The following is a 20,683-nucleotide window of genomic DNA, read 5'->3' on the forward strand; positions in this document are numbered from 1 at the left end:
AGTCAAAAACAAGATCAAATCACATGTTTAGATTGATTTATTTTTCTCAGGCCCACTGATCACTTTCGAAATGAAATTTATTAGCGCAAGAAATAAAGGAGAAGAAGAAAAAGAGACGAGGGAAAGGTAGAAGGAAGAAAAGATAGAGGGTGGGATCAATTTGCTTTGTGGGTTAGTCCAAGACATCTGTCACACAAACGGGTTTGTTTGATTGGTGGGAGCCCATTTATCTAGATGGCTTGTTGGCAGTTAGTAAATTTATATTCCCCCATGTCCCATCTTCCATCAGCGGTTATGGTGTGTCCGGGCCAAGACTGTCAGCCACCATGGTCATATCTTATTTTAAAACTAGACACGATCAAACTTATCTGCTCTACTTATCCTTTGTGCATGTACCCCCTATCTACTTTTCATGGATCGCAACTGTGACCTCTGTATCTGATTGTTGGTGCAAATACAATAACTGATGATGAACATTACACACATTCTCCCCCCCCTTTGTCAGAACAACTTTTTACATAGAGCTTTGTTCTTGTTTTTATTTTGTTACGTAAAGGTTAAATCATATAAGATGAAACACCTCTTGTCATCTGTATAGAGCCATTATGAGAAAACACATGAATGTGGGGGGAGAGAATCAGTGCAGCATGGTATGGTTACCAGGTACAGTAGTTCAAGTTGAGTAATGAATCATAAAAATGTGAGAATTTGCATAAAAGTAAGAAGAATTTCTCAGTGGACAAGTTCAGGAGCCTTTTCTTATTTCATTCTTATGGATAGCAAACTAAGGTATAGCAGAGCATGTTTTTAACTTTAAATTAATAATTTGTTCAATAAACTGTAGCTGTTATGGATGCACAATGAAAGATCTCCAAACTGAAATGTGCAGCCAGAATAGTGCCTTGATTTACAAATGTTTGAGAGTTAAGTTGCTTCAGACAGATGATATGAAGGCAAATTGTTCCATCAACATGTCTGAAAGCATTGGTTGGCAAAGCAAGGGAAACTTCCCTGTGGCCTAAACGCTACAAATAATACTGGTCTGTGGAGTGCAGCTGAATGGAATTAGTCTAATGTATTATCCTCTACGTTGCTGCATTGTTGATTTTTATTCCTCTAGTCAGCTTGTAAAATTAGCCCAAACACTTTGACAATAATGGTGACAACACCAAAGGAGTTTAGAGCTCCTGATGATTTGTTAAATCCACCAACAACCACGTACATGTTCGTATACATGAACACCCACCTGCACACACGCACACACACACACACACACACACACACACACACACACACACACACACACACACACACACACACACACACACACACACACACACACACTTGCTCCCTGACTCTATCTCACTGCATTTCAATGCTAATAATCGGATTAAGCCGCTGTGTTTTGGGTGGGTTGACGCCATCTCTATTAGCACCGATTTAGCGTGACCGCTCCAGCAACCTGAGCGCTGGCTTTGTTATCTGCGATGGCTGTCCCCCATCCTGACCACTTACCATCACACTGGGATTAATAGAAACATCTTTTGTAATTACAAAAATGCTGTGTTGCCATGCCAGGTGCTGTCAATTATTTTAATGTGTGCCAAACCATTAATTGACCAACAGAGCCCTTAGCGGTGCCCTACAGTAAAACATAGATATCTGGCATTGATTTTCATGAGGCCGTACTCAGCATTTTATCTCCTTTCTTTTCTGACCGGTGAGGTTATTGATCTTCATAAAGGCAGTATTTTGTCTTTAGGGGAGAAGCGGGGTAGACAGTAATGAAAGGTTTTTAACCTGTGTATTTGGGAGGCTGGACGACTGGCCAGGGTTGCCAGATGCTACACGCAGCAGATTTTCAGCTGCTCTGCCACAGGGATCGATAGGGATACATCTTTGTCTGAATACAGAGATGTGCTGGTGAGGATGGCAGTTTGTGTGCGTGTGTGTGCGTGTGTGTGTGTGTTTATGTTACAGTAATAGCTGTTCAGTGGATCTGCCTGATTTAGACCTAAAGGAACAAAAAGCTTGACCATGATACAACAGCAACACCCTGTGTAGTGTTTACTTGCTTTTACTCTTCAAGCCAAAGGTAGACGCTACAGCTCGACTTTGTGTTCAAGTATTTTTCCTTTTGATATATAAAGGTCCCATATTATGTAAATTTTCTGGTTCAAACTTGTATTTCTACTATTTCTACAAGAACATGTTAGCATGCTTTAAAGTTCAAAAAAACATTTTTAAATACTGCCTCACTTTTTCCAATATGGGGACGTTTAAGTAATATTTGCTGATAATACCTCTGTACTTACACTTAAAGAGCAGCTTAACATCACTGTTAACAATGTGATCAGGGTGTTCCTGCAAAAGAGAGGCTCCCTCACAGTGAACCTTCCCTGAATAAATAAAGGTAAATAAAATAAAATAAAAAAATAAAACACCAGGATGAAAAGCAGTCTTTCGTTCTCCTCTTAAAATTTGTGATTGGGTCAGTTGAACCTGTAACCACAGCCAATAGTGATGTCACAGCCTGGGTCCTGGAGTAAACCCACTGGAGGTCAACCAAGACATAATTTTCAGGGTTTAAGTTACTCCTTAAGTAAGATTTTGAATGGATGGTAGTGGTGTATTTTTACATTAAGGTATTCTTAGTTGTATTTAAGTAAAGGATCCGAGTACTCCACTGTTTATCAGTAAGTAGGAAGCAAACACACAGTTGAAAAGTATGCACGTATGAAGGTCAAGAGTTACTTGCTCAATGTAAAAATAGAATATTGTGTAACTGAAAACTTGATTTCAAGGCAGAGATTTAATTAAAACTTAAATGTTTTTAACAACGTTTAATAGGATTTCATGCATCATTTTGCAATGCATATGAGTAAAAGTACTTATTGTGTTGTTCAGTTAGTGATGATACTGTAGAAATAGAGTAAAATTAACATTAATGGGGGCAATAAAAGAAACATGTTCTTCTCTCTCCTCCCTAGTCTACACCTGTGCTCCTTGCACAGCACTCCACCATCAATGAACAGTTTTAGGTCTCCCTCAATGAATGCACATTTCCAACAAGCCACAGCTACACAGTCAGCCATCCTGCATGCCAAGTGTGTTTTTTAGAGACTGTGCACACCCCCCTAAGCAGGCATAACTGTCGCATATGAGTTATTACACATCTGTCTGTAGATACACAGTGCACCAGATGCTGTAGTTAATGGCACACCTAACCTCCCACCATGAGATGGTACACTAAAACCCAAGTGGAATTTTCCACTGCCAGTCTGCCTCCTTCCTCCTCCGTGTCCTCGCAGCTACCGCTGTCCAGTGCCGGGAGAAGCCTGTAGGGGACAACGGTCCAGACCGGATATTAATGGGGCCCCTTACCAGTCAGAAGGCCTGACGGAGAACCTGTTTCATTGTCACCTTGCCTTGAAAGACTAGGAAAAAAATTGCAAAGCTTATTAGCTAAATGGACCAGTTTCTCCCTCAAACTTACTCGATCTCTGTCGCTTCATTAGACTGTCTTACATCAGAGGCCTGCTCCTCTCTCTCTTTCCTCACCACATCGCCACACTCACACTTACTTCCACACACACACACAGGCACACGGGCACACGCACAGGGTGACATCTCCTACCTAATCAAGTAGTGGATTATCTTGTCCTGATAAATTGGAGCTTGTAGCACTTGAAAGGTCCTCTTGGAGAAGTGCCTCCTCCCCCTGACAGCTAGATGGAGCCCCCAGGGAGCAAGGAGAGAACATCGCCTGGTAATGATTTAGGGTAAATCGGACAAATGTTTTTGGAAAGAACTCTTTCAAGCAAAGGGTGTGATGAATTTTAAACCACTGTCAAATTCAGACCCGAGGGATACAAATAATGTATTAACCCTATATGAATGAAGGTATGATGAATAGATTTTGGTGAAGTCAGGTGCACAACCTGTTTTTAAGTGTTAATGAGTCAAGTTGGGAAAAAATAAATAAGGTACAAGAGCAGCCCCAGATACTTGGAAGATAAGAGCCAACGAGCTCACTGACTGAAAATGAAACAGTGTTGCTTTTTTCAGTGCTATTCATTTTATCAAATCAGTCTACAAATGAATTTGTGTTCCTCTGGGCCACTTGACACATACGGCACACTATTCTTGTGATTCCAACATTGGTGAGCAGGAAAAAACAGACATCTTAATTTCAAGACTGGGAATGATGTGACCTTTGTAAAAACATGATGTAACAATGCAACAGAGAGGAAGCAAATGCGCTGTAATGACAAGAGTCAACAGAGGTGTTGGCAGACTCTTAAATGTAAATGTGCAACATAAAGCTGTGTGGCTTCAAATATGCATATACGACTGCTCACTACACCCAGCGGAGAATATATATGCACATGATACCCTCATTGTTATTCAGCTTACGGCTTCACAAATCCCTAAATGACTCTACTAATGACATGGGGGTGCATGAGAGATGCAACGCCATGCCTACATTGAGTTCTCTTCATAATCAACTCTGAAGGACCTGATTTGTTATTTCACGCTAACAAGACTTACAACCTTTCCTTACTTTGTCTTCCTCCCTCTCTGGTTTGTTTCCTCTGCTCTCTCTCTCTATGTAGGAGAACCCCTATATGTGTAATAATGAATGTGACGCCACCACGGAGGAACTCGCCCACCCTCCGGAGCTTATGTTTGACATCGAGGGCCGTAACCCCACAACCTTCTGGCAGTCCACATCTTGGAAGAAATACCCAAAGGCCCTCCTGGTCAACATCACGCTATCTTGGAACAAGACCATTGAGCTGACAGACGACATCGTCCTTACCTTTGAGTCTGGCCGGCCCGAGCAGATGGTCCTGGAAAAGTCGTTGGATTATGGGCGAACCTGGCAGCCCTACCAGTTCTATGCCACTGACTGCCTAGACGCCTTCACCATGGAGCCCAAGACGGTGCAGGACCTGACTCAGCATACCCTGCTGGACATCATCTGCACTGAGGACTACTCACGAGGTTATGTGTGGAAGTATGATAAAACAGTGCGCTTTGAGATCAAGGACCGCTTTGCGCTGTTTGCTGGGCCCCGGCTCCACAACATGGCTTCGCTCTATGGCCAACTGGACACTACCAAGAACCTGCGGGACTTCTTTACCATCACAGACCTGAGAATCCGTCTGCTCCGGCCCGCTACAGGAGCTACCATGGTGGACGAGAATAACCTGTCCAGATACTTCTATGCCATTTCTGATATCAAAGTCCAGGGCAGGTAAGACCTTAATTCCTCTGTACGCATGCCATTTGCAAAGCGGGCAAAGCAGGCAACTGCCCCAGGGCCCCAGACACCTAGGGACCCTAAAAGTATCAGGTGTGCATGGTTTTGTTAATTTGATCAAATCCAAATTTGTAAGGGAATTTACAAATATCAACTTAAGCAGGATCTATAGGGGTCCAACAAGACATGTTTGCTCTGGCGTGCCCCTACCAGGTTAACCCAGCTATGGGTCGACTAGTTCTCTGAAGAATCACGTTTAGGACTACCTCAGTGGTTTTTCTCTGGTTTTATTGCAGTGACAGTACAGCTACCCAATAGTGAAGAAATATGCGTTTACCGTTCTCTACCATTCTTTCCAATTAAGCAGCGGATCCATAATGATGTGCAGAGTTCACCAGTTGTCAGCATGTCTTAATTAACCAAGCTGCTTACGGCTTGCTGAAGCACTCTATTTTGGACGCCAAATTCACTCAGCTGTCTATTAGCCTGTGGAAGACATTGGAGGTAGCATTTCAGACGCCAGTTCATTGCACGTTGTAATTAGTGTTTGATTTACGGAATCAACAGAGGGTCATATAACATGAAAACAAGATGGCATTATACTGTCAGAGGAAAGGCCAACAAAAGCTTCCCCCGCTTCTCGACGCTACCACAAGAGTCACTGGGCCATAAACTTAAGTGGATCTGTTTTACACTCTGTGGTTTTTCAATTGAACACATGTGAATATGGTTGTAGGGGTGATGGAATGAAGATTTAATTACTCTTGTTTTGCTTTTCACACATGACAAGCTTACAGTACAGAAGTGCAGAGTGGCGGAACATTTTCGACAATTCGAGGTTGGGAAGATGACTGCAAATAGAAAGATCAGTGGTGTTCAGTGCTCAGTCACAGCAAAAATCAGTTGCTCTAACTGATGTGGTTGTGTTTTCTCAGCTGAGTGCAAGGATTAGCATCAGGCAGAAATTTAAAGACCTCAGTTGTTGTTGTTCTCATGCTACACTGATTATAGTCATACTGTAATAATATGTTTGCTACTGAGACATTATTTACATGATTATTCTCAAAAATCCCTTTAAGCTATTTAATGAATCTCTCATTTGTTGATATTCTTAATGTGTCATTCAAATAGAATACAGCCATACTACACATGGCTGTAATGCTCTGTAAATGGGCAGGTACCCTTGAGCACAAAGGCCTACGATAATGAATGCCTCACTCAGAAATTGAATTTTTGACTTGTCACATGATTGAGAAGGTCATTCAGCAAAAATAACTGGAGGGAATTTACTAACACACAAGAGTTGGACGGGGCATCCATTCAACACTCGCTGAAATAGAGGGGGCTGTCATAAGCGCAGATTATTTATTCTATCTAACTAATCATGACCAAACCCATACATCCCTGTGGGGCTGTAGATTTGAGCAATGGCTGTGCGCCACCACCGGGCCGCTGTCGTTTACCAGCCCGCTGCTTTTGGAGTGACGCTCGCCGGAGAAATGTTTCCCACTGTTTACCAAAGGTAACACACAGTTCAGCCATAATGAGATACACTCTACACAGAGAGGCTTCACTCTTCTTTTTCCCCTCCCATGGCGAATCGCTGCTCAGCCCCTTTCTCCGTGCGTCGTATACGAGACATAAGCTCCTTAACCCCCGGAATACAGTTCTGTGTGACTCGGCGGGAGCGATTTTGCAGGGGCAGTGAGGTTGAATCTGGCATATTTTACTGTGTTGGACTCAGCTGCCATCCCCCTGGATCAGCAGAGAGAGGGGGTGTGGAGGAAATACAGTAGGAGAGCCCGAAGATTTTCTGCCCTTGCCAAAACAGTGTGAGACACAAAGAAAGGAACCTAAGCTCTTTGCCAAAGTAGGTCAACCTAGAAAAGATTGAAAAGGAAGGGAAAAAGAACAACTTTGCAGAAGTAGACCTCTTTGCATCTGTAACATGTAGCTAAAGTTGTTACAGGGAAGCCAGAGGTGTCATTCATGGCCATTCTATTATGGGTGATTACAAGGGAGGAACGGACTAAAGGCACTAGGGAGAGAAAATCGATGCAAAGAATTTCAAATCAAACCAAGCATGAAGCTGTGAGATCTGAACAATGCATACTGCCCGGTGACTTAAATGAATTTGACACCCTCTGTGTTTTATTGTAACAGCAGGTCTAAATGGGTGTGTGGAGAGAGAATGTGTGGATCTTTGGGAGGATTTTCTAATTATCCACTGTATGACTTTGGCATAATTGCTCTGCCTCTCTTTTTTTACATGCTTTACATTAACTGCAGCCTATAATTTTGTCAACTATCTCCCCCTCTTTGCTCGATCGCCTAACCCTCCTCTTCCTCCATCCCGCCTGTGATCAATACAGTGTAATTAAAGCTGGAGAACATTTGGGCTACTAAAGGATCTCTTTCTGATTCCCGGTTTCTCTTTTCCGGCTTCCGTCCCCTGCTCCCTGTCTCGCTCTATTTCTCCTTTGCAGAGCAAACCTGTCTCTGAAGGGGCTTTGCGTTCCTGCCTTGAATTATATACAAAGACCCAGCCCTATTCCATTCCTGTACCACCACTCTAGGGATAAACACCAACTCCATACCTGCGAAAAACACTACCCCCAACAAACCAAAGAATACACCTAATAGCAAGAACTGTAGTTTGTACTTTTATATAACGCCACCGTCATGGTTATTAATTGCCAAAATCTACAATAACAATCCCTTTTATAGGCAGATGTTTTAAATGACATTTTAAATGACCTCCCAATCTGGCAACAGACTTGTGCTTTTAGTTCCAAACCTGTTTCCTGCTGTCAGTGCATACAATAAAATGTAAGCCCCATAATGTAAGTACCAACCACCAGACAGATACCCTTACTTGGCAAAAAAATCTTCTGATTTTGAATTTCCAGCTTGTCTCTATCCTGCAAAAAAGAAGATAGGGAAAGGAAAGTTTGTTTCACAAATTTGCCATTGCGCCTGTGGGAGTTGTGAGTCAATTTCCAAAGTGTATACGGTATGAGCTGTGGGGCGTTGTCAGCGAGGGTCACAGTCACTTTGACTGCAGGGTAGATGGGGAATTCACTAGAAGGGGCAAATTGGTCATTAGATGCACTAACCCTTTTATGGTCTGGATTCCCCATCAACCTCATGGAAAAAGAGTATTGTTCAGTAACTGTGAATCCCCACACAGAACATGTTCCCCAACATCTCAGGATATTGCCTTGGACATCTCCCAGTCTGGATTATAATTCTCCCCAGGTCTGCTATGGTGGAGCTCACATACAGTATAACTTTTGCAATTTTAAACTCTTGAAAAGATCATTTGGGTGTTAAACAGAGGTAGGAGTTGACTCAACTTGTTGCATTTCTATTAAGTCTCTTGAAATCCTTTAGTGTGCTACCAACACACAGCAAAAGTGGATTCACACATTTTCTTCTTACATTTTTCTTTTTTATTAAATCATGTGCAACAGTCCACTTCACACACAACATTTCCCAACTCTGGATCACTTGACAAAACATTCCAATAGCGGGAAATAGCCGATTTGTACTCGACAGGAAGATTCTGGAGGTGAAAATCACATTCATATTCTGAATTGAGAATTTTGATTATTAGCCATAATGTCGTAACCATTGAAGGTAGACTTACCACCAGCGACAAGATTGTGAAACGTTTTTTTTATGCCCTTTTTTTATTTATTTATTATTTTTTTATGCCCCCTATAGAAGTCACAAGTTGGTATGATATCAAGTAAAAAAAAAAACATTTGCGATGTCATGGAGAAGGACTATACTACCCAGAATCCTAAAGTGTAACAACTACGTCTCTGATTGGTGGAGCTCGCTGTTACCATGGAAATGTTTATGAAAAAGGAAATGTTTATGAAGAAGAAAATGTTTGAATGCACGCCTGATACGTGAAACCATTTGGCTGTTACATTGAGGAAAATGCTTGGATTTTTAAAACACTTGGTTAGGTTTGAGATAAATTCCAAAAATGGTTCAAATCATATCTGAAAGTGTATTGAAATATGTACTAAAAATGGTGTGAAATCCATCCGTAGCAATCCTATTGCTATGCCCATTGCCACCGCCCACAGAATATAAATATGTCATCATGCCTTCACACTTTAGTCATCATTCCCACTCACTTAAAGGATGTTTTTTTGGCACAATACGATTGCATGTTGTGCAATAAGAGCACTGCACATCTGCGATATTGTGTCAAGTGTTAAGTAGAATGCAGCACACTATTCTATCATTGGGAATTAATTATCATTACTTGAAGGAATGTTCCAGAGATAGTGTTTAGTCATTTACTTGCCGAGAGTCAGATGAGAAGATTGATACCACTCTCAGACATCAGAGTGCTATCGATCTTCTCATCCAACACATCGGCAAGAAAGCAAATAAGCGCATTTCCCAAAATGTCAACCTATTACTTTAAGCATTACTACTCTGTTATATTCTTGGAACAAGGACCACCTAATATCCACAAGTATGATAAAGCAAAGATTTCATCTGAGGGATACACAAATGTAACAGATGTAACAGATTAGACAGTTCATCTCTCCCACAGTGCATGGGTCTTACTATTGTGCATTCTAATTGGACTTTAGTTCAGTGCATGTGTGCTTTGGATACAGCTGTTTCAACTACAGATCAGCAATTTGGTGAGTGATGGCTCTATCGGATCTCCCCTAAGGGAGGAACAAACAAGAAGTCAATCTGCTTTTTTTCCCCTCTCCCTCAACAGTGCTTGGCTTGCTCTTAGGCCTGCCTGTCGCCGACAGATAATCTATTTGTGCTAATTTCATGTTTCTCCCTGCCCACTTCCCCCTTGAATAAGTCATTCCACTTGTCTACACTCCTTAGTCTCTCTCTGTCTGTTTCTCTCTCTCTCTCTCTCTCTCTCTCTCTCTCTCTCTCTCTCTCTCTGTGTGTCACCATAAGCATCTATTTACCTTCCGCTGTGCTCTGCAATTCAACCTTTTTTTAATCAGCAGTCTGCATTAGTCATTGTGTGGGAGAATGCCATATTTGTAGGACAGGCCTAGCCGAGAGGTCAAGATAACTTGGACCATCTGTTAACATCCACGCCACATGTTAGTTTTACGGCTGTAATCAAATGACCCACGGCCTTTTGTGAGTCCAACAAAAATGAGTTGTAATTAGTGAGGAATTTGAAATGTCAATGAGGCTATAAGTCGAATTGTCTAATATATGTATTATACTGTTTACTGGAGGGATGACTCATGGTTGCCACTCAAAGGGCCGAGCTGTTAAGTGGTTGTAATCATACACCCAATTAATTCGGCCCCCATTCATCAATCTGTCTCTTTGCTGTCCACACTGCCAGTTTTTCCATACACTGTTCAGATGCAAATATGACATTGGCATTATTAGACCATTATGACCCAGACCACTGCGTGTGTGCGATAAAGTAATGTCACTTTGTGCAGTAAAGCAAAGCAGCAGATTTTTCCATCAATGAATGTCAATAAGAGGAATGTATGATTATCAATGCATAAAATAGCATTTTACTGCTGTAGCTCATCGAGGTGGAGCTAGTTTTAACTTTAGTTTATTAGTCCAGTGGTTCCCAACCTAGGTGTCCAAAGTCTCACATGATACATATAGAGGGTCATGAGTAAAGTGACTACTAGCCATAGCTGTCAGATAAATGTATTGAAGTAAAAAGTACAATATTTTCATCAGAAAAATAGTGAAGTAGAAGTATGAAATAGCTTTAAATGGAGTACAAAGTACAAATACCTCAAAATTTTACTTTTTAAAATGTACTGTTACTTTCCACAACTGTTTTTTAGCACATAAAGTACTGAAACATAAATAGTTTTTCATTGTGTTTATTTTGACAATTGCTTCATACCGTTTTTTTTAACTTTTTGTTAAAGAGAAGACCTTCGCAGCGCTAACAAGCGCCGCTGCAAAGGTCTTCTCTCTGGTGGAAAGTTTAACTTTCCGTTGTGCTGGGTTCAGGCACATTTCAGAAATGTTCTTCTTTGTGCTCTTATTGTGGACTTTGTCTCCTTTCTTTTGTAGATCTGGTGAGTAGTCCTGGTCAAAAAAGATCAGTTTTTCTTGAAAAAACACTTGTCCCTGGCTCCATGCTTGCTTTATGATTAGCATCCTTCACCGCTGCATCCAAAAACCTCACTATTATCGATCTGGGGGAGGCTGCAGAGTCCTTAGGTTTGGGCATGAGTGAGCGTTGGGCTCTTTCGATTTTAACATCTATTTCTGGCGGTAGTTTGAGTACCTTCTGGAGCAAATCTTTCACAAATCCAACCATATATTTTCCTTCTCTTCCTTCTGGAATTTCTCCTTCTCAATGTTTTCAATTCTCTCTTAGTGCTCACCCATCTTTTCTTTTATGTCCGTGACAGCCTGTTTCAGTCGTTTGTAAGTTCATTAGTAAGTCTGTGTCGTACTGGCACATGTTGCCCGCGGTGCTAACCCTAGCAGTAGAATTGGTCGTTGTGCTCCGTTTGTCCTCCTCTTTCGAGGTATCTTGTTTACTTTGAGTCCTATGTCTGTCCAGCTGCCCCCTCGTCCATGATGTCACCGGAAGTCTGCTTCATACTGTTTGCAGGGATACTTATTCACTGTCTGATCCGACAAACGCACATTGTACAGTCCCTCCAGAAAAACGTGATTATGCGACCGCATAATTCAATGCATAATCAGCCAAAGTCCGCATATTCATGCGGGGGCCGCATTTTTTCAAATATCCCGCACTTTTGCTGCATAAATTTCGCGCAAAATAATGCGGTGCTTGCATGATTTCATAATCCCCGCATTTTCGTTGCAAAAAAGTCACATATCTTAGCAGAAAGTTGAAAATTTTTTGCATTTACTTCACACAAGAGCAGCCATTTTCCCCCGTTGCCATGGGAACGTTATGAAGTGACGGAATTACACGACATGAACATCATCGAAAAGCAGGGTGTTGGAGGCAAGGGGGTAAGCTTCGCTTCAGAACTCGAACCTCCTATGGCGCCATTTTGTTGCTACCTGGCCATCACCTCCCGTTAGCATTCCACTGACTAGCATTCATTTTGGCGCCACTTGCCAGCGAATAACTACATCTGAAGCGTTTAAAGACTCTATTTGTCCATTGTTTAGTTCTAAAGAAACACGTCTTTTGTATCTTTTATTTCCCTCTGTTTAGACTATTACTTTTATTTTTACTTTAATATTATATTATTTGTATATATTTTTGTATCTTATTTGTTTACTTATTGCAATGACTGAATATCTGTAAACTATTTTTGGAAATTAAGTTTAAAAAAAAGCAGGGTGTTGGGGGAATCACTTTTTCTTCTCTTTTTCATCAAACCGCAGTTTTTTCGAGTTCCCGCTATTTTTGCAAGTTCCCGCTATTTTTGCAAGTGCCTAAATATCCCGCATATTCCATCGCATTTTTTAAGAAAACGTGCCGCATAATCAAGGATTTTTGCCTGCAGCAATCACAAAAAAACTCCGCGTTTTTCTGGAAGGACTGATTGTAAAAATTTAATTTTTCCGTGGCCTGAGTCTGTCCTCTGACCCATTCTTGCCTCCCTGCTCTTGTTTATCCACCTTCTACGGTGGCCCTACAGGGGCAAACGCCCTGCAACTAGAAAACAAGTTCTTTAATTTGACAACACGTGCAGCATTCAGCAAACGCGCTGCAAATACACACAACACAACCAAATACATAAACGCGATGTCAATAAAAAACAATGCAAAAAGAAAAACTTCATTAATTTGACAACACATGCGCAGCATTCAGCAAACGCGCTGCAAATACACACAACACAACACAACCAAATACATGAACGCACTGCAAATACACACAACACATCCGAATACACAAATGCACTACAAATAAAAAACAATGCAAAAAGAAAAGCACACAAACCCTGAAAACAAATGCAATAAAAAAAAAACACTGCATCCAGATTACACAACGGAAGTTCTCCAGACCTTTTCAAAATAAAAGCTTGCGTCTGATCCGCTCTGCGTACTTTGGTATTTTGGATGTTTTTGAACTAAACAGTACGGCAATCATGCTGATGAATACACTAACTTTTTCAGCAGATTTGTGTTTGGGTGGGAATTATTCAGTTTGATAAATCCCACGGTAAATTGGCTGGTTTACTAAACAGGGAGGGACTATAAAGTTTTTTGTTTGTTTTTTTTATTTCAAGAGCGAAATGCTCCACAATATGAATACACATTGATCACTTATTTTGTTGTATAATCACAATATTAGGCTACACTTGAGGAGACCTATACTTCAGTGATGCGCCTTTCGGACCTCGAAATTAAACCCTCTCATGTAATATGGCTTAAACGTCAACGTTAAACGCTGATACATTTTTAAATGTTTTATTACCACGAGTTTACAGACACGTCTCTGCTGATTGAGTATCACCTGTGACCTGAGCCTTAAGTCTATGTTTGAGATGTTTTCTCTCGTAAATTTACAGTCTATGATCTCACCGTTGCACACCGCTCTGAGATTGAACGTGTCCCGGCTCTCTCTCTCTCTCTCTCTCTCTCTCTCTCTCTCTTCCCCGTGGGGTCGAAAATCAAGCTGTTCCACTTAGCTGCTCCCTCTAGAGGCCTGGAGAACTTCCGTTGTGTAATCTGGATGCAGCGTTTTTTGGTTGCATTTCTTTTCAGGGTTTGTGTGCTTTTCTTTTTGCATAGTTTTTTATTGACATTGCGTTTATGTATTTGGTTGTGTTGTGTGTATTTGCAGCGCGTTTGCTGAATGCTGCACATGAGTTGTCAAATTAAAGAAGTTGTTTTCTTAATTTGCTTGTGTTTTGTCTATTTGCATGTGTTTTCTTAAGTTGCAGGGCGTTTGCCCCTGTCGGCCACCGTAACCTTCTCACTTCAAAGTGTGCACAGGCATGTCTCCTTTATTTATTTCTGCTGTGTGTTGAGTCTGTTCAGTCTGAAGCTGTGAGCTGCCTGCCTACACTTGTGGGTCCACTAGGAGAGGATGCGTAGGGCGGTTCATTAACTGGTGACCTTTTAGTTTGCAAGTGAAATATAATCACTTCTCTTATTGAAGGTTCATGGTTACCTCTCAAGATTTTGTATCTTTGGTTTAAGATTGTATTCAGCTTTCACTGGATTTACTTCAAACTATTGTCCTGTAGATAGACAAATATATAGACATTTGTTGTTTTTTTTTGTTCTGTTTTTGACCTGTTATGAAGCCTCATTTTATTTTACTTTATCTCCTTGCATCTGTGTTACTTTTTACTGAAAGAGCTTAATCAGCTAGTCAGTCGCTGCGTCAGACTCTACCAAACAAAACTAGCTGCCTCTTTATTTCCTTTGTCTCTTTCTTGCTTCCTTCCATCAACATCTGCATCACCTGTCGCTCCTGACTTCCGTCCAGACCGTTTTCTCCGCCTCTCTACCTTTGATTCTGCTCCCTCGGTTCGTCTCTAGCCGGCGTCCTCCCTGCTTGAGTCTGCCAGGTTAAAGAGCTCAAAAGAAATGTTTATCGGTCGGGGCAGAAACTTATTTACTCACCTTGTTCTGATTCTCTGGAAGTACCTGCTTAATCAGGCTTTGAAAAATATGCATAAGTGTTTGGACAACAGCATCTTACAGTTTTTGGGACCAACCTCCAGCTGCAGAGAAGCAGGGGCAAGCTGGCAGAGAGAAAAATCTCTGCAAGAAATACATCCTGATATGATGTATTAGTTCCCTTTGTCCTTGTAGAGTTGTGACCAGTCTCAACACCTGCAGTCCCTTCATTGTTGTCCTCATGCAGCTCCTGCTTTTGACTTCTCGCTTTTTCAAATGCTTTTTAATGTAGATAATGAGAACAATAAGGTAGAATTTGTTTCCTGTGGTTTATTCGTGTTGAGCATTTACCATTCTCAGTCATTTACTCTAACATGTCCCCATCTCGAGGCAGCTGTAGTGGGTGTATTTCTGTGTGAGGCGATAATAATATAGAAGCTGGCCCCCCTGTCCAATTAATTGGATATTGCCAGCTGCAGAAACCGCCCCGAGCATTACACATGTGAACCGTGAAGGTAAAAAATAAAGAATATGAGGGGAGGGTGCAATAGGCGGAGGCAGAATATGAGATGCATCGCGTTGGCAGCAGTAGAGCGTAGTGCATCGTATCTGGAGGCCACAGCTGCCTGTGCACAGTCATCTGCATATGGCTGCTGGCAACATTGAACCGCCATCGCCACGTCTGTGTCCTTTATGGCAATGGACAAAAGTAGGGCATATTCCTGGATGGTGGGACAAACATATTCTGCGTGATGTTTTTTCTGTCAGTCAAGCCTTGGTTCAGTTGCTTAATTATCTCTCATTAAGGAGAGTAACCCTATTGTTAGCCATGCCAGCAGCGCGGCTCTATGAATGGCAGCCTGTCAGCCCGTCGGTCCACCACTTTGATTCACTTTTGAATGGATTACCATTAAATTTGGTACTGATATCCATGGTGTCTAGAGGATGGATTCTAATGACTTTGGTGATCCCCTGACCTTTACTCTAGCGCCAGCATCAGGATGACATTTGAGGTTCTGAGCAAAATGTCTCAACAGCTATTGGATGGACTGCCATGGCCAAACACATCAGTGTTCCCCACAGGGTTGAATTGTAACTTTGTTCTAGTGCCATCATCATGTCAAAATACCTGCAAAATGAATGACATTCCCTTCAGCCGCTGCTGTACTTAGTTTTTTTTGTGCCAATTACCAAATGTTAGCATGTTAACACATGGTTAGTTTTAAGTACAGCCCCACAGATCTGCTTTCATGGCTGTAGACTGCAGACACCACAGTGGTACATGCATATTACCACCATATTCAACCATCAAATAAATAGTGTGGGGATTATAAGTCATTGCACAACCATCCTTTGGCAGGATCGGCCATTTTTAAAAGACCAACATGTAGTAAAATTTACATGAACTTTATATGTAGAATAATATAATCTGTGATAAGGCTTGTTGTTGCTGTTCAGCTGTTAAACTGCCACAGGGTTGCATTAAAAAAAAGTTACATTTGGTTTGTTGGATCACATAAAGAGTAACAAATGATTTAATGAAAGACGTTTGGCATGTACCTGCTAAAGCAGTTAGAATGTGTCTCACCCTTTTTTATACTTCATATTTACATGTGTGTTAAATATGTGATTTTCAGAGTGGTATGGTATTGTCTAGTTCACTTTTTGTTGTAAGATAGGCATTCAAAATGGAGCTTAAGAAGTGAATCTCACCTAACCCAAGGCGCAGATAATGAACAGCACAGATAATGAAATTAATCAGGCATATTCAAATAGACATTGCATTTTCTTCACTGAGTCTCACAGAGGAGCAATACTATCAGGCACTTTTGTCAAATCTAGTTGAAAATCAATGTATCATTTCCAAGTACTGCAATCCTATTAATTTGGAGAACATAGTTAGTCAGAAAGTCACGTGGGGTACAGACACATTATTAAAAGATACATACATTAAAGAGATAAAAGCTCCATTAAATGCTCCTTTACGCTCTCTGTGTGTTGCCGTTGTCAAAATCCCTTTGCAACAGGAAACAACAAACTAGCCACACGCTAAAAATGACAATTTTTGAAGATGATGACCATTGCTGCGTCCGGAGCTTAGCGCTGTCCAAGACGATTGTGATTGGTTTAAAGAAATGCAAACAACCCAGAGCGTTTTTTTTCTCCTATTCCAGAATGTATGTGTGGAGGAGCCAGACCTTACTCCACAGCGCTGTGGAGGTAGGTCTGGCAATGCAAGACTACCATATCAGTAACAGTCAGACCCAGTACAATGTGAATTTAAAAGTGGAACAAAAGGAAAAACATGTTTCCAAAGCACCCCATTCAGAAAAGAGTTCTCTGTGAAGGAAAACAAGTGTTTCTGCAGTTATGAGAAAAAAAGAAAACGGTTGTATGAGTTTTGAATGTGTTTTGTTACAACAACAAAAAGACTTTATTCTAATTGTTCAAGGGCATCTGTCTGAGTGGCACATTTTATTTATCCTGTGTGTCTTCCGAAGGTGAATATAAGTGCGAGAGCTGAGGTGGACTTTGAACTCCCAGCCTGTTTCCATGTATAAACTACCTTTTTCCAAGCACGGATTCTTCTCGCTGCCTTTAAAAACCTCCTCTGTCTTTCCCGATGCTGACTACCACTGTCACATACAAATGGCTGGATGAAAGAAGAATGGATTTTGACTGCTTAGCCTCTGTTTGCTGAATTGCCCCTTTTCCAAAGACAATCCGAGCTTAAACCTATTGTGCTGTACTTTCATAAGGCCCATGATATTTCATTTTTAATATTCATAACACAAACAGCAGTGTTTGCTTTCAGCTGTTTTCTGTCTGATTAAAGTTGCTGCTTGCATTAATAAAGGAGGCTGCCTATAGAAACCTCTGTAGGCGTAGTTTGTGTGACGAAAGGCACCCAGGTGAAAGTCTTGGAAATCTTTGCTTTTGAAATAGATAGTGCTGTAAAAAAACATTTACTGCATATATACAATTCAAATATTTCTAAAGACAAATAGATGTCATTTGTTTCTAATAATAGCAGTTGTAAGTACTTCTTAAAGCTCAAAATGAACAGCCATTTAGACAATTTGTTAAACCGTTAAAACATTTTTAACAAATACAGCTGGTCATTTTTGTAACCCATTTTTTGTAATCCAATTTTCTTTTGTTTTGTTTGATATTTTCAGGCCAATCAGTTAAAAAAATTTTTTATTTGTAAGTAATACAAAATAATGTATTACTGTAAAATGTTCTTTTATTCAAATGAATAATAAAAAAAAGAAACACTGACATTAAGACCACGAGTTCCACTAAATGACATGGAAATGTGCATTTTTGTTGGAAATAAAAAATTTCTGAAAGCTTAATTAAGGATAACCTCTAGCCTTTTCTTGTGAAAGCAATTTTTATTATCCGTGTTTTTCACCTCAAAATATTTGTGTATAATCTAACAAAAAGGTCTAACAATGTGTTGCCAATTTTGTATATATTTTAAATCATGCCTTTTTTTACATCTATGTCTGCTAGCTTGCAGTGTTTCTCAGCATTGCCTCCGGGAGCACATTGCTATGCCTCTTTAAATGTTACCGCCACCAACTGTTGTTCAGCAGAATAGCGTTAAACTGTTTATCGTAACAAACTAAATGGGAACCCCGCTCATAAAAACACAGGGTCCAAATTCAAATTCTCTCACTTGTGGTGCCTTCTCTTCCCAAAAACAACTGATGTCAACGTTTCACAGTGACGACCAACATAGAAAACAAACCCTGGCTACAGTGGAAATGGTACAGAACAGCTCAGCTCTTTGTAGAATTAGGTACACTTAGAGCTTTATGTACTAATAAAACCCAGTGATGAGCCACCATGTCACTTACATTAAACCCATAGAACGGTGTACAAGCCAATCCCTTACTATTTATCACAGGCCAGAGGAATCGACCGAGTCAAGAGATATGAGGAGCAAAGCTACAAGTGACATGAAGATTTTATCAGCGGAGGAGAGGACAGGAGGCGCGACGCCTCAACAAATCCCTTTCCCATTCTCAGGGATGAAGCAACTTTCATTTTTCACTTCAGAAGCCGAAGTTTACTCTTCAACTTGATACACCTTTTTCTTACGGAATGCTGCACTGCTGATAACGCAGAGCTTATATTTTGTGCATTGATTTCTCTCCCAATGGGTTTAACATTATTAGTAGCCGGCACAGACAACAGATTGGATTTATGTCAGTGCTGATGTGCCCCACATGACAAGACAACTCATGCTTGACTGGTATCTACGAGATGTGGTGGCATCATATACAGTATTTCCACAACTAAGGCTTTTGTGTGTGTGTGTGTGTGTGTGTGTGTGTGTGTGTGTGTGTGTGTGTGTGTGTGTGTGTGTGTGTGTGTGTGTGTGTGTGTGTGTGTCTGTGTGTGTGTGTGTGTGTGGAAATGGGCTCTCGTGTGTGGGCATTTGCTCCAGGCAATATTCATCCTATATTTGTTCCATAAATCCAAATCTAGTTCAGCAGGAATTCAATCTAAAATCCCCACATATACACACACATACAGATAACTGAGACAGCATTTTTGATTCTTGTCATGATCTATACATTAAAACCTCCATACAAGCCAAATGATTAATCTAACTGTTTACCATGGAGCTACATTAAAATCGTGACAATCTCAATGGGTACAATGAGCCCTTTTCCGATCTGATTTCTCATAAAGCCTTTTTATCTCCAAGTTAGGGCAGCCAATTTTCCTCTATTGTGCCAGAAAGGGGTCTCAGGCGCAGAAACCAACCATATCAGAGCCATTTTCTCTTCCTCACTGTCGACAGAGCACATTCAACATTCATGTGGTGACCCATTTCATTAATGGAGAGGCCTTTTTCGACGTGTCTTCCCCCCGTCTTTGTCGGCTACAGCCGCCCTCATAATGGGCCCTCCTGTCAGGGTTTCATGACTAATCTCCTCATTGACCTCTCCTTCACTTGCAGCCCCCACCACCACACTGATCATTTGGTAACTGGTAGAGATTGGGGAACATGTTGGCAACACTTGCATAGTCAATGCCATCTGGAAAAACATAAAATGCTCCACTCAGAACCAGTTTAAACATGGTTCTATATTTAACTAAGTATGTATTGTAAGCTTGTCAATACGGTTATGTAAGTGTAATATTTGGATTTGAAAAAGTAGTGGAGTATTTTTAAACCTATTAAATAATTCAGATTTCATTGTGATATGATATGTGTAATAAATACTAGAGATGGTCCGATACCGATACCAGTATCGGCTCCGATATTGCCTAAAACACTGGTATCGGTATCGGAAATACTGGAGTTTATGCACCGATCCGATACCACGTAATAAAGCCCTAAAGAAAATCTACGTTAAAGTAGTTCATGTTCTTTTTACGTTATAACTGACAAACTGGAGAATAAAGGAAAGTTCTACGGTATTCATTGTTTGTATTTGTTCATGTTTTACAAAGAGTTTAACCTGAGCCAGACCGACAACAAAGATAGAAATCATATCACATCCATACAGGGATATTAGTATACAGTTGTTAAAACATAATAAAATATATGACACACTGGTATTGGATCGGTACTCGGTATCGGCCGATACGCAAGTTCAGGTATCGGAATCGGTATCGGGAAGCAAAAAATGGTATCGGGCCATCTCTAATAAATACCAAGATGATTGGGAGCCTCTACATTGTTAATGTTTCTCAAAACAAAAACCTCTACAATGTCATTGTTATTTTCCATTGTCCCTTCCACCATCTACCATCAGCTCATTGTTTTGTTTTTGCGGTCCGCAAATATATTGTTCTGGTTCACCATTATTGTTCTCATAGTGTTGTTTTCTCCTGCAG

General features: G+C 40.8%; 1 protein-coding gene across 10 annotated transcripts in view; it reads left to right on the forward strand.

Moving 5' to 3' along the window:
* The window catches only part of ntng1a (netrin g1a), a 114,395-nt gene that overhangs the window by 47,359 nt on the left and 46,353 nt on the right, over window positions 1-20,683 (forward strand). For all 10 annotated transcript variants that reach the window (XM_039790334.1, XM_039790335.1, XM_039790333.1 and 7 more), the window contains exon 3: window positions 4,617-5,260. In XM_039790334.1, the coding sequence (XP_039646268.1) occupies window positions 4,617-5,260 (644 nt within the window). The remainder of the gene's footprint in view (window positions 1-4,616; window positions 5,261-20,683) is intronic.

This window comes from Perca fluviatilis, chromosome 22 (genome assembly GCF_010015445.1).
Source record: "Perca fluviatilis chromosome 22, GENO_Pfluv_1.0, whole genome shotgun sequence".
Classification (NCBI taxonomy): domain Eukaryota; kingdom Metazoa; phylum Chordata; class Actinopteri; order Perciformes; family Percidae; genus Perca; species Perca fluviatilis.